A 14515-nucleotide genomic window follows, 5' to 3' on the forward strand; every position below is an offset into this window, starting at 1 on the left:
ATTTGGTGTTTAATTTTACACTCAGAGATAATTTTTTTAAAAATGTTTATTTATTTATTTTGAGAGAGAGAGAGACAGAATCCCAAGCCATTTCTGCACTGACAGGTGATGCCAGCCTCGATCTCACAAACCGAACCAGGAGGTCATGAGCTGAGCTAAATTCAAGAGTTGGACACTTAACGGACTGAGCCACCCAGCTGCCCTCCACTCACAGACGGTTTAAAATTTGTACATTCACTGCCTACTATGCTGAGGATGAGGGTTTATTTATTTTTCTTTTTGTGCTTTATTAAATATTCAGATGCTATGTGGGAAATTCAGAATTATGCTTTTACTTCATCCCAGCTACACAGAATCCTCCCCTTCAAAGCTTTGTTACATTATAGAATATAGATTTGAGCATGGTATATTCAATTTATAGGTTATTAAACGATTGTTGGTCAGTTGAAGCTAGCAATCATTATATGCAAGGAAATGATATTTCACAGTTTTCTCTTTAAAGGTATTTTGGGTGCGCCTGGGTGGCGCAGTCGGTTAAGCGTCCGACTTCAGCCAGGTCACGATCTCGCGGTCCGTGGGTTCAAGTCCCGCGTCGGGCTCTGGGCTGATGGCTCAGAGCCTGGAGCCCGTTTCCGATTCTGTGTCTCCCTCTCTCTCTGCCCCTCCCCTGTTCATGCTCTGTCTCTCTCTGTCCCAAAAATAAATAAAAAACGTTGAAAAAAATTTTTTTTAAAAATAAAGGTATTTTGTTGAATTTTTAAATAAAATATCACTGTTTTAGTTCCTTGAACAGTTTAGAGTCTATAACACATGCCCAGTAAATATTTCTTGATTGATATATCAATTTTTCTTATACAAGGAAATTTATTAAAAGTAGCACAGTATGTGTATATATAAATATATATATGTGTGTATATATACACACACACACACACACACATATATATATCTATATATATATATAGATAGATATATATACACCTATATATCTATTGTATTTTTTAATGCTTTATAGGAGCATATAATCAAAAGGTTTTTTCAGTTCTCCAAATTCTATGCCCTCCTTAGCCTTTGCTGTTGTATTTTGACAATTTTTTTGCCATTCATTCTTCATCACTACCCAGTGAATTGAAAAGGGCAGATAATTTAACTCCCAGGATTAGAAATTAGAAGCTAAAATTTAGATTATATGACTTGCTTGGGTTGCAAAACTAATCAAAGGAGAAGCTGAGACAAAAATGACTTCTTAACTTTGCTTTTGTCTGAACAGCATGGAATAAAATGGTAACTCATTCATTGTTCCCACATGTCATACTTGAATTTTAACTTGCATGTGAAAAAACATATGTGGACATTTGGCCCAAATAACTTATAAGTTAGGATGAATTCTTGCTCATTTTCTTCTTTCTCAGAGCAATAAGTAGAAATTATATAGTTGAGGAGGAATGGTTTGACAGGAAAGAAAAATGTAAGATGGTAGAACATTTAGTTATCTAAATCAAAGTAGAGTCTATGTGCAGGCATTTTGCTTTTTGAAAATAATCACTTCTCATTTATTATCAGGAGGCTTTCCACCATAATATTTAGCAAATGGCAAACACTTCTGAAGTTTATAATAAAAAATACTGAACTTTCTAGACTAGCTGAATGAATAGTCTTGCCTGTCTCTTGTAAATGTCAAACTTACATAACTGAGTGTTGCTAGCTTCATAATATTGTTTATGGCATGGCATATTGTGTATACACTCTGTTATTACAAACATTAAACAGATTTGTCAACAAGTGGTGACAAAAGAATTATAATACAATCTCTTTGTGAAATTCATTATGTGCAGGAGGAAAAATTAGATGTTTTCCTGCCTGTTAATTGACACATGGGGCAACTCCATGCCCTGCTTGAATGCCTCTCTTCATTAAAAAAGAAAAAAGTCATATGGCAACAGAGGTATAATTCTGTGCCTGTCAATAAGAATTTACTTAATCTGCATACTTCATATTAATTTTAGGCTCAAATGTTATTTAAAAGTTAAGAAAGAGTAATAATGATGTGAAATATTCTGCACCAAGAAGTGATGTGGCGAGAATTGTGTTAGGGTTTTTTGCCACATGTTTCATTACGTGACTGGAACAGAAAATATTTTATTTGTGACTTTGGTTTTCACAAGGTATTACTATTTCTTGAATTTACTTATATAGTTTGTATGGGACCTAAATAATTATTTTAAAGTAAATCAGGAAAAACTATAATAAAATCCCTTTTGAAATCATAGCAAGTGAACATGTTCTTGGAACTTTCTACAGGGGAGGGAGGGTGTCGATTGATCGATCACGCACATGCACAAGTACATCAGATAACCAAATGCATAAGTGTATGTGAGCTGTAGAGTACAAAAGCAAACAAACCAAAAACCTGCTAAAACATGCCCTCAAATTCAGTTTTAAGCCCAAAGCTCTTATTAAGCTCGTATTAAACCCAAAGCTCTTATTATTAGTAGTAGTATTTTAATGTAATAAATTCTGCCTTGGATATTTTCAAAGGCATTTAATTTTTTTCATAAATTGTGTTAATTACCACTTATAAGCTGTTGATATTTTGATATGGTTATAATAGTCTTCTTCAGATCGTTTGTCATATACTGGGTATGATAAAGAAAAAAAAGAAATTCTTAACTTTTCTAATAAGACTTTAGATTATAAAATCTTAGCTGAGCGTTACACATTTAGTGCATCATTTTTCACCATCTAGAAAGACAGATGGGTAGTTTGCAGTTTAAAAGATCTGTGCAGATAGGAGGACAGATGGGTGGTTTAAATGTCTCCATGAAAATGTTTGTGTGGAGAGCTTGACTCCTGAAGTTGTACTAAAAATCCAAGAAATTAATTAGGAATAATAGAGTTCATATAAAAAGTAATATTTAAAAAATGATTTAAAATATGGAATTTACTATGTAGTTATACTTTGTGAATTTACAATAACAATTAACAAATTAGAACATAGTACTTAAATAGTCTTGCCTGGTAGATGCTTGCCTTATTTTCTTATTATCAACACGTAGACTCTAGAAAATTTCTTTATTACTTTGAATCAATTTGTCTGCCTAATTGTATATGACCATTGGAATTTCTGTCAGAATTTGCTGAACTTTAAGTAACATATATTTAAACTAGCTTAAAAATGATTAATGAAATATAAAAAAAAAATAAAAGGCCTTGGAAAGGGCTGCTCTGCCAGCTTCTGCAGCAGGTGTTTGTCGAGTTTTCACTCTCATTCAGACATTAATGTGATTTAGCCCCCAGCCAAAAAATGGATTCTGATTTGGTTGGGTATGCACTTTGGCTTTTGAGTATTAGCTTCATATAGGAGTCTCATCCTGACTAGTGTGGATAGGGAGATAAAGGGATTGTTATTTTTGACGGAGGCTCTGAGGCTGGCCATAGATATGTAAACTGCATAGACTCTTGGGGACATTTTTTGAAATGTATTTTTGTAAGAAGGATGCCAAATAGCAATATTTGTGGGTAAATAAATATATTATTCTGTGGAAAAAAAACTATTACATTAATTGAACATGTAGGAGAATGTGTTACTGAGAACCTTAAAATATCATTCATGATTAGTATTACTGAGGTAATTTGGTAATTACTAGGTTAAAAAAATTATCCCTAGTGCTATACAGAATGACTTAAAATTTCTGTAGGGTAACTGAGGCAAAAAAATATATTGGGTTCTCAGTGAAGATTTAAAAGAATTAAAAATTCAAATAAAACAGAACTTTTTAAAATAACAGGGTATCCTTCATAGGAAGGGGAAGAGTTATTTCATGAATTTATTTTAATTATATATTTAAAAATGTATATGATAATTGGCTCATGAAATAAAATATATTATCCTGTGAGTTGTAGTCCAAAAGTGAGAATATCCATTTCTTTAGTGGCTCATGTTATTTTTTCTGATCCCTTCAGATCAGAACTGAATTAATATATTTGTTTCCATCCACCTGATGTTAGAACCTGTTTCTAGATAGCAGTGAGAAGGGCTAGGAAAGATGTCTGGTGATTAAAATATTTTCTCCTTAAGAAGTTCTTTATGTTATAAAGTAAAATAGGCTTTCTAAGGTAGCAATTTGCAAATAACTTAGGAAATTAATAATGTCCCCATATGCAGGAACCAGCTGATGGGCTATGGCTAGAGAATTATGCTCTGTAAAATAATTCTGTGCAGCTCCCTGGAAGTCAGTGGTGGTTCCGGTACTTGGAACCACTAGAATTTGTTGGTAGCAGGGACTTACCAGTATGCTGGAAAGATTTTCTTTTCCATCTGCTAGATGCAGTTTCTTTGTCTGAGAACTGGAGGGGAGATGAGAAAGACAAGCAAACTGTTCTCATTCTATTGCCCTGCCTGTGCATGTCTGAGGGTCTGAGGTCTCCTCTCTTCACAATAACACTGTCTTTACTCTGCTTTTGGTTCTTAGCTGGAAACATTCTTCAACAGGGAATGCTTTTCAGACTCCTACCTATAGGGAATACTTAGATGGGTGCTGAACCTATGCAGAGTGGCAGCAGAGGAGAGCCTGTGGCGTCAAAAATTCTCAACATAGGGGTGTCTGGGTGGCTCAGTTGGTTAAACATCTGACTCTCTATTTTAGTTCAGGTCATGATCTCACGGTTCGTGGGTTCAAGCATGGTGCCATGCTCTATACTGACAGCACAACACTACTTGGGATTCTCTCTGTCCCTCTCTCTCTCTGCCCCTCCTCTGATTGCTCGTTCTCTCCCTCTCTCTCAGAAATGAAATTAATAACTTTTAAAATAAAATTCTCAACATAATAAATATTTTGAAAAGTTTATTCCCTAAATCTAATTAATTGATAAAGATATTTGCTTGGTTTACATTGAAAATTGAAGATCTGCTTAAAAATTTCATTTATTTAGGGGCTCCTGGGTGCATCAGTCAGTTAAGCATCTGACTTCAGCTCAGTCATGATCTTGCAGTTTGTGAGTTTGAGCCCCGTGTCAGGCTTTGTGCTGATGGCTTGGATCCTGGAGTCTGCTTCAGATTCTGTGTCTCCCTCTCTCTCTGCCCCATCCCCTACTCATACTCCCTTTCTCTTTTTCTCTCTCTCAAAAATAAATAAGCATTAAATTTTTTTTCATTTATTTATATAGTTGTTTATGTTGTCACTCTGTGAATATTTTCTGAATTATTTTAATAAAGGTACCACAAAAAGTTTTAGTTCATAATATTATCAATATCTCCTGGACTTTTCCTGTATCGAGTTTAAATTTCTCTGCTTTCAAGTCATTCACAACCTAAAACTACTCTACTTATACAGACATATTTCCTTCACTTCATTAATACTTACTCTGTGAGCTTATTTCTTTGCTTGCCTATGTAATTTTGCTTATTCTCTCCCTGTTTTCTCTCAGTATTCCAATTCACCAGTGGCTATATGTTGAGGACTCTGTTTTGCTAGGACTGAATTCCCAGTGTTTAGCACAGTTCTTGGTGGTGATCAGTGGATAATATTCATTAAATGAAAGGAAGAAAGGTGGAAAGGGAAGACGAGAGTAAGGAATTATTATTATCCATTCTGTCTTTCTTATACCTTCCTGCACATGCCCCACCTTTTAATGTTTGTTTTTTCTACATAGCCACCTCTGACTCCCCTTGTCTTTATTGAAACCTCAAACACAGACCTCAAAATTTAACATTGTTTACAAACTTTGTTGTTTTCTTGGTTACACTGTTTCATGTACATTGGTTGTTCCAATTTGTGTAAGCTTCTTGAAGATAAGAAAGATCATTTTTCTGTGTAATTTCATAAAAATTTGTACATTAACTTTCATTCATCCAACATTTACTGTAATATATGTCTCCTTCATAGCAGCCTGTGTGCAAAATACTGACAAATAAGCAGTACTTTGTATAGAGCTGGGTATGTAGTATTATGCTCAATAAAATTTTGTCGATTACTCCTAAAATGTATGAAATAATATAAAATAGTGGTCACTCTGTTTGCATATAGTGAATATAAAACATCTTTATCTCTTTTAACTTTCTTCAACATTTTCTTCAGGGAAAGAAACCGAAAAGGCCAAGGAACGATACGACAAAGCCACAATGAAACTTCATATGCTGCATAATCAGTATGTATTGGCATTGAAAGGGGCACAGCTTCATCAGAATCAGTATTATGACACCACACTTCCTTTGCTTCTGGACTCCTTACAAAAGATGCAAGAAGAAATGATAAAAGCACTGTAAGATACATTTCCTATTTGGCATAAAGTCCCTTCATGAAGTGATTGTAACATTATTTTTTCTCCTAGTTAAGCTTTTGGAAAGAAGTTGTCTGTGTTTTGTGAACTTCATTATTGACTTAGCCCAGTGTGTATTTCACATCTGTTTTACTTTAGTCCTTCTTGATTTTCACTTCTCGTCTCCTTTCAGTTTATTATCATCTCCTAAACCTTCTGGCTAGCCCTAAGAATGGTCCTTCTGTTTTGTATGTTTTTGTTCTACTCCGATTAGCTGGAAATTTAGGTGAAAAAAAAATTCATTAGTTGACAAGTGTTAAGAAGTTAATATTTTCGGAGGATTGAGTGTTTAAATATTGAGCAACTGAGAAGTCCAAAGGAAAGAATTTTTTTTGTTAAGTTTTTAATTTTAATTCCAGTGTATTTAACATACAGTATTATATTAGTTTCCAGTGTACAGTGCCATAACTCAACAATTCTCTACATAACTCAGTGCTCTTTAATCCCCATCACTTATTCTACCCATCCCCCGTCACACCTCCCCTCTGGTAACCACCTGTCTGTTCTCCAAATTAAAGTCTGTTTCTTTTAGACAGAGTTTGTCTCTCTCTTTTTGCCCTTTGCTTGGTTTTGTTTGTTTGTTTTGTTTTTAAATTCCACACATGAGTGAAATCATATGGTATTTGTCTTTCTCTGACTGACTTATTTCACTTAGCATTACACTCTGTGACTCCATCAAAGGAAAGAATTTTTTGAAGGTTTATTTGCCAACTTACTATGTGAAGTTAACATCAAAAAATGTTTATTGAATTTCTACTGTGTGCAAAGCACGCTGCCTGTGAATTGGCCACAATTTTTGCCTTTAAGGAGCTAACAGTATATTCTGGCGAGTAAGTCAAGAGCACACGTTTACCATAGACATCAATGCAAGACAACAGAAAAAGATAGGCCATGTTTGGTAGAGTTCATCTCCTTTGACCTGGATTAGGTGATTTCCCATCTTCCCAGTAAAAAGATAAAAAAATTATTTTTAGTTGACTTGAATAGGTAAACTTTGAAGGGTATTGATAAAATAGTAAAATGTCTACTTAAAATATTTAATTTCTGAATTTAGTTATGTCTATTTAAATTAAATATTGTTGATTCAGAAATACTTCCTTTCCTACTCTCATGAATCAATGTTATTTCAAACTCTTCACATGAATCCTCAATAATGGCATCTTCATCATCGCTAGATGTCTTTTTGAGACAGTAGTTTCCTATTTTTTGAGACATAGTAGTTTTCTATAGCATATTATCTTTAACTTCTAAACAGTTATTTTAGACCTAGCATTTAAAATATCCAAGCATGATGATTTCACTGCAGTTGAATTCCATGTCACGTTGATGTAACGTTAGGAGGCTTCTTTTTTTAAAAATTCCATTTGTCTGAAGGTAGATATTAATAATAACCTCCATATCATATTATGGTATTGCTTTATGAGAGTTATCTAGATAGGCTCATTTACATTAATATTATTCAGTACTTTCACTTAATGTGGTCATAAGCCCAGGGATATTTACTAAGTCTGTTTTAAATTTCTCTGCCTCTCCTTTTTCTTTAAATTTTGTCAGGTGATTTCTGTAATCCTTCCAAACTAGCATTGCCTGAAGCAGTTTAAATCTTTTTTTTTTCTTTTAAGTTTTATTATTTATTTTAAGAGAGCATGTGAGTGGGGGGAGGGGCAGAGAGAGAGGGAGAGAGAGAGGCAGAGAGAGGACAGCGAGAATCCCAGGTAGGCCCCGAGCTGTCAGTGTGAGCCTGATGTGGGGCTCAATCGTAGGAATGGTGAGATCATAACCTGAGCCAAAATAAAGAGTCAGACATTTTTTAAAAAGTTTTTTTATTTATTTTGAGAGAGAGGTGGCGGGGGGGGTGGGGTGGGAGGCGGGTAGAAGGACAGAGAGAGAATCCCAAGCAAGCTCTGTGCTGTCACTGCAGAGCGCCAGGCAGGGCTTGAACTCATGAATTGTGGGATCATGACCTGAGCTGAAATCAAGAGTTGGACGCTTAACTGAGCCACCCAAGCGACACTAAATCTTTTTTTCCTCAACTCAAACAATATTTGGCTATTTACAATAAAATAATTGAGAGAATATTAAATAAGAGAAATTTTGTAAGTAATAAATTTTTATGAGTGATGCTTTTGGAAAAGAAAAGCAAACAATGCCCCTAATATTTATATGGGAAAAGGCAGCATAAGCTTGTCCACACTTGTTATTGAGGCCATTCTTGACTGGGGGTATATTTTTACAGCATAGCACTCTTAAGTTGGAGATTAGATCTTTGCCACCCTATTTTGTACTCATTAGATACAGCTAATATATTAAAAAAAATTTTTTTTTTAATGTTTATTTATTTTTGAGACAGAGACAGAACATAATCAGGGGAGGGGCGGAAGGAGAGACACACACAGAATCCAAAGCAGGCTTCAGGCTCTAAACTGTCAGCACAGAGCCTGACGCAGGGCTGGAACTCACAGACTATGAGATCATGACCTGAACCGAAGTCCGACGCTTAACCAACTGAACCACATAGGCGCCCCATAGAGCTAATATATTTTGTGACAGTTTTACTACTGAAGGCAGGTAAGATGTGACATTTTTACTACTGAAGGAGAAGAGTTCAAGATGTCATTGAAGGTACGGAACCAGTTAAACTCTATAATTAAGACACAGAAAAGAGCAGAGGCCCAGGAGCAAGAGAAGAACCAAGGGATAGGGCATTTGAGGAAGTAGCAGCTACTGGAAAGAAACGTTGAAGAGATAGGAATTGATCCATGGTTCCATGTAATGGAATTGAACATTTCTATGACAGCATTTAGATATAGAAACTCATCAACACTGACCTTACATTTTGAGCATGTCAAATACATGTTGGAAAAAGTAATGCCTTATTCTAGATTGTTTGCTATCATCATGGTATATCAAATGTAAATTGTGAATCTGTGCTTTTGTATAATCCCTTTACTTTACCATTCAGGTGTATGAAATAAGGTGATGTGTGAAACCACCATCTGTAAATATTGATGTTACATTTCTTACGTTTATTGTTCTGAATTCATTTTGGGCTGTGTTTCCCTTGAAAACTTAAAAATGTTGTAAAATTTTATTTTTGTTTTCAGAAAAGGTATATTTGATGAATACAGCCAGATAACCAGTCTTGTTACAGAGGAAATAGTGAATGTCCATAAAGAGATTAAAATGTCAGTTGAACAGATAGACCCTAGCACAGAATACAATAATTTCATAGATGTTCACAGGTATGTATGTAAAATATCTTCACTCTTCTTTCATTATTTGTGATATTATTTTTTTCTACCATATAGTATTTAATGAAATAAGATATTCTATTGTTAGTACATAGAATTTACTGATTAATTTGTTTCTAACTATTTTAAAAGTTCTTTCTCAGTGACAACTAATTTATATAATTATTTTTATTAAAATTTTTTTAATGTTTATTTATTTTTGAGAGAGAGAGAGAGAGAGAGAGAGACAGAATGTGAGCTGGGGAAGGGCAGAGAGAGAGGGAGACACAGAATCCGAAACAGGTTCCAAGCTGTCAGCACAGAGCCTGGCGCAGGGTTTGAATTCACGGACCGTGAGATCATGACCGGAGCCTAAGTCGGACGCTTAACTGACTGAGCCACCCAGGCGCCACTGTATAATTATCTTTAAAAATTTGTCAGTTGTTACTACATAATTGCTTAAAACTGTATTTAATCCATGAAATTATATATATATTTTAACATTTCTATAGTGATAATGCTATGACTTTATATGTATATTCAATTTATGATGATATATCAACTACTTATCCATGCATACTTATTACCATTGTGACAGGAATGAACAGGTTAATAGCCATATTCTACAAATGAGGAAATTAAGGCTGAAATTACATGACTAGATCTTGGTGCCTGGGTTTAATTTGATTTATTCTATTTGTATTTGCTCTACTTTGTAAACATAATTTTGGATAAAATATATTGTGCCTTTGATGTGTACTAAGATGGTAGTATATTCATACTGATCAAAATTATTTGGTATGTTTTATTAGAACAACAGCTGCTAAAGAGCAAGAAATTGAGTTTGATATTTCCTTACTAGAAGAAAATGAAAATCTTCAGGCAAATGAAATTATGTGGAATAATTTAACAGCAGAAAGTTTGCAAGTAATGTAAGTATTTAGAAAAGATGATCAGATTAAATATTAGTGTTATTATTTATAGATTTACTTTATCAGATTTAAAATTCCAGTGTTTATTTTTTACAAATAATGAAAAGTAAATTAAAAATGAACTGATTGTTGGGGCGCCTGGGTGGCTCAGTCGGTTGGGCGTCCAACTTCGGCTCAGGTCATGATCTCGAGGTCTGAGTTTGAGCCCCGCATCGGGCTCTGTGCTGACGGCTTGGAGCCTGGAGCCTGCTTCGGATTCTGTGTCTCCGTCTCTCTCTGCCCCTCCCCTGCTCATGCGCTCTCTCTCTCTCTCTCTCTCTCTCTCTCTCTCTCTCTCTCTGTCAAAAATAAGTAAACATTAAAAAAAAAAAAAGAACTGATTGTTGTTTGGTCAGAAAAAAATGTTTTGAGAAATATGTTAACTTTATTCATTTTGATCACTAATTTTGGTAATTCTGAAAATGAGAATTCTGTGTGATGTTATATTCATTTGCCCTGTTATTGCTGATATCTTATATTGGAATAATGGTTCATTCTTTTCAAACTTATTTATATATGTGTCTATATCTATCTGTATCTGCCTATATCTATCCCATTCAGTGCTTAAAACTTTTTAGCAGAACTATTTTGGAAATGAGGATGTTGAGTGTTAAAGAAGAGACTCATAGATATCAGAAGTGTTTAGTACAAAAAATTGACTTTTAATTGAGTTATTTTCTCTTAGGGATGTCTTCTTTAAATACATAAATTCTTTCTTCATTTTGTTGTTTTGTTGCCTAATATTTTAAAGGAGTTTTGAGAAATCTTAATTTGTTTTTTAGTCCTTTTCAAATATTAGAGGCTATTAATAGCATATTTTTAAATTTAGAAAACAAGGCATTCTACTTTTAAATAATTAACTCATCCCTTGATTGTTTTAGCAGCAACACAAAGAAACTTGTATTAATGATAAGTACTGTATGTATTTGTCTTTTGAGTCAGAACCACAGCTAGGAGTGATTATGCACTCATTTTCTCTTCAGTATTGGACAGTTATATCATATGACCTGTTGGCACTTTACCTCAGAAGACAGCCAAAAGTCCCCATCTAATATAATTAAACATTCTCCTTTCTATTGTTCAGTAATAGTTCAGTAATAGTAATAGATAATTAACTGAGTGTGGGACGCTGGAACTAGGTCTTGGAAAGGAGTTTAATAATTTTAAAGTTAGGCAGATGGGATTGAAGAAACTAACAAATTCTTGTTGAATCAGCCATACAAATTGAAGGTTTAAAAATTATGGTGGATTGACTGCTGATGAGTGGAATGGAGGTGTGGGAGTACATTAGGGAGATTTTTCAAGCAGCCATATTGGGATTCTTGAAGCTGTTCCCAGGTTCTGAAGTCGTTCACAGGAGTCTCATTTTGGATTTAGATATTCTCTTATAATGTTAGCTCTCTTTAAACCAGTGGTCCTCACTGTCCCCGGGGGACATTTGACAATATCTGGAGACATTTTTCTCTATCAGGTGGGAAGGCACTGCTGAAAGCTAGTGGGTAGAGGCCATGGATGCTGCTAAATGTCCTGCAGTGCATAGAACAGCCTCCTGCAACAAAGAATTATTGGGTGAAATGTTAATAGTGCCAAGGTTGAGAAACCCTGCTGTGAACAATAGAGTTGGGTTCATGGCACAAAATGGATAGTAAGTTTCTCAATTCTTGTGCAGTGACAAATTTCATTTTTTGATTTCTGTGCTGGTGAAGGAATATGACATAAATTATTCCTGTTTTTTTTCATCATTCTGTTGCTCCCCCAAAATGTATTCATTTATTCATCAAAATATATTTATTGTATATTTCAGGTTGCAAGGGTTAATACCTTCAAGGTGTTTATGCTAAAATTGATCAACTTATTTTAATAAACAAGAAGGATGAGCATAGAGATATTGGAGTATAATAGGGTAAAATTAAAAATAGTTACCTGATATAAGCTTATGTAAAATAAGAGATTTTGCGACTAAATAATAATTTGTTTTATTGCTTTTCAGGGTGTAATGAGAACAAAACTAGTTCTACACATAAATCATTATTTCTTAATTATGGTGATGAAGCAATGAAGAAAAATGTAATAAATTAAGGATAATAAATCTTTGATAATGTGGTAGAAGATTTTTTTTTGTGTAGTAGAAGATTTAATTGCTTACATCTTACTGAGGCAAAACTTTAGCTATATTTCATTGAACAGTGTCTAAATTCAGGATAGGGGTTTAAGAGTAAGCTTTTCTCAAGAATTTTATTCCAGGAATGAGTTATTCAGTGTGTCTATTGGCACTGTTAAAATGGTTTAAGTTATTTCCATTAAATATATGTATATGTGTATGTATGTGAGTAGAATATATAATATATATATTATATATTATACTCACATATATATATATTATACTCACATACACACACATATCTATTTAATATAATCCAAAGTCTCACTTTATTTTTACCATAATATTAGTGGTTAAAGTTAAACTAATTTCTTTCTTGAGGCATTATTAATTTTGTTGTTGATTGTGTTGAAATATTATGTCCAATAGAAATGAATGAAACAAATGAACAGCATTGGAAAAATAAGTACAAATGACCAATAGTCCTTTGACAATTAAGGAAATATCAATTTTTATTTTTATTTTTATAAAAATGATTATTTATTTATTTTGAGAGAGAGACAGAGAGCTTGAGCAGAGGAGGGACAGAGAGAGGCACAGAATCCAAAGCAGGCTCTGGGCTCTGAGCTGTAGCAGTGCAGAGTGGGGGCTGGAACCCACGAATCGTGAGATCATGACCTGAGCTGAAGTCGGTCATTTAACCTACTGAGCCACCCAAGCGCCTCAAGGAAATATCAATTTTTAAAAAGGAAGGTATTTCACCTACCAGACTGGCAAAGATTAAATAATTTGATAATACCCACTCTTATGTAGGGTATGGAGAAATAAGCCCTCTTACAAAGTCTTGGCAGAAATGTAAATTGGTGTAAGCTTTTTGGAGGATAATTTGGCAATATATATCCAAATTCAACTTGCTCATATCCTTTGAGTTAGAAATTGTATTTCTAGAACTTTAGCTTTTAAGTAAGCAAAGATATACATATAAGCATAGCATGGTGGGTTGCCTTATTTTGAATCCTGACAGAATGGGTTATTACTTCTGTGAAACTGGGCAGATTACTTAGTCCCTTTGTGTGTCATTTTCCTCAGATATAAAATGGTAATAACAATGGTACCCAACTCATAGTGTTGTTGTAAAGCTCATGTGCATGAATAAATGTAGAATACTTAGATTAGTCCCTGGCACAAAGCCAGTTCTCTGTATTGGTTTTTGTTGTTTTTGAATTATTGCTTGGGTGGTTTTATGCATTGAGGACTCCAAGCACAATGCTTAAGTTTTTCAGGGGCTTTATGGAATACATGAGATCTGAAAACTTTTTGTTAATTCCTAAATATGAAAAGAATACTATGTTAAATGTTATACTATGTCACTTTCATTAATTATTAAATTCAGTAACACAAAAATATTTCAAAATTCATAGGTTAGATTTTATTTTTTCTTCTAGTTAACATACAGTGTTACATTAATTTTAGGCATACAATAAAGTTAGATTTTAATATCTGCATATGAATGTGGATTTCTGAGAAATCACATTTTAGTATATATGATATTAATTTGGGTAGAGACCAAGGACTATAAAGGTTTTAAAACAGTCCCTTTTTTTTGTCAAAACACTGGAAATATCTGAAATATTCACTCATTAGGGATTAGTTGAATTATGGTATATCCATACCATAACCACCATTTTTCTATATTATGCATGTTTTAAATAGAGTAGGATAGGTTTATATATATAAGACTGTATGGAAAGATCTTCAAAGTATATGATAAAGAGCAAAAACAAGTTACAGAGTAATATTTATAGAATGAATCTATTAATTTAAAAAATAGTACATATATATGCTTGTATATATGTAGATCATATGTTGGAATGGAGGTGAATGGATGAGGTGAG

General features: G+C 33.8%; 1 protein-coding gene across 4 annotated transcripts in view; it reads left to right on the forward strand.

Annotated features, from left to right (window-relative positions):
- Window positions 1-14515, forward strand: part of FER (FER tyrosine kinase) — a 433226-nt gene that overhangs the window by 89261 nt on the left and 329450 nt on the right. For 3 of the 4 annotated variants that reach the window (XM_027036479.2, XM_027036470.2, XM_053225532.1), the window contains 3 exons: window positions 6078-6261; window positions 9423-9560; window positions 10361-10480. In XM_027036479.2, coding sequence (XP_026892280.2) covers window positions 6078-6261; window positions 9423-9560; window positions 10361-10480 — 442 coding nt within the window. Of the gene's footprint in view, window positions 1-6077; window positions 6262-8208; window positions 8887-9422; window positions 9561-10360; window positions 10481-14515 lie in introns of those variants that run through there. The other variant, XM_027036497.2, reaches the window with a different exon arrangement.

The sequence above is a fragment of the Acinonyx jubatus genome, chromosome A1 (assembly GCF_027475565.1).
Source record: "Acinonyx jubatus isolate Ajub_Pintada_27869175 chromosome A1, VMU_Ajub_asm_v1.0, whole genome shotgun sequence".
NCBI lineage: Eukaryota > Metazoa > Chordata > Mammalia > Carnivora > Felidae > Acinonyx > Acinonyx jubatus.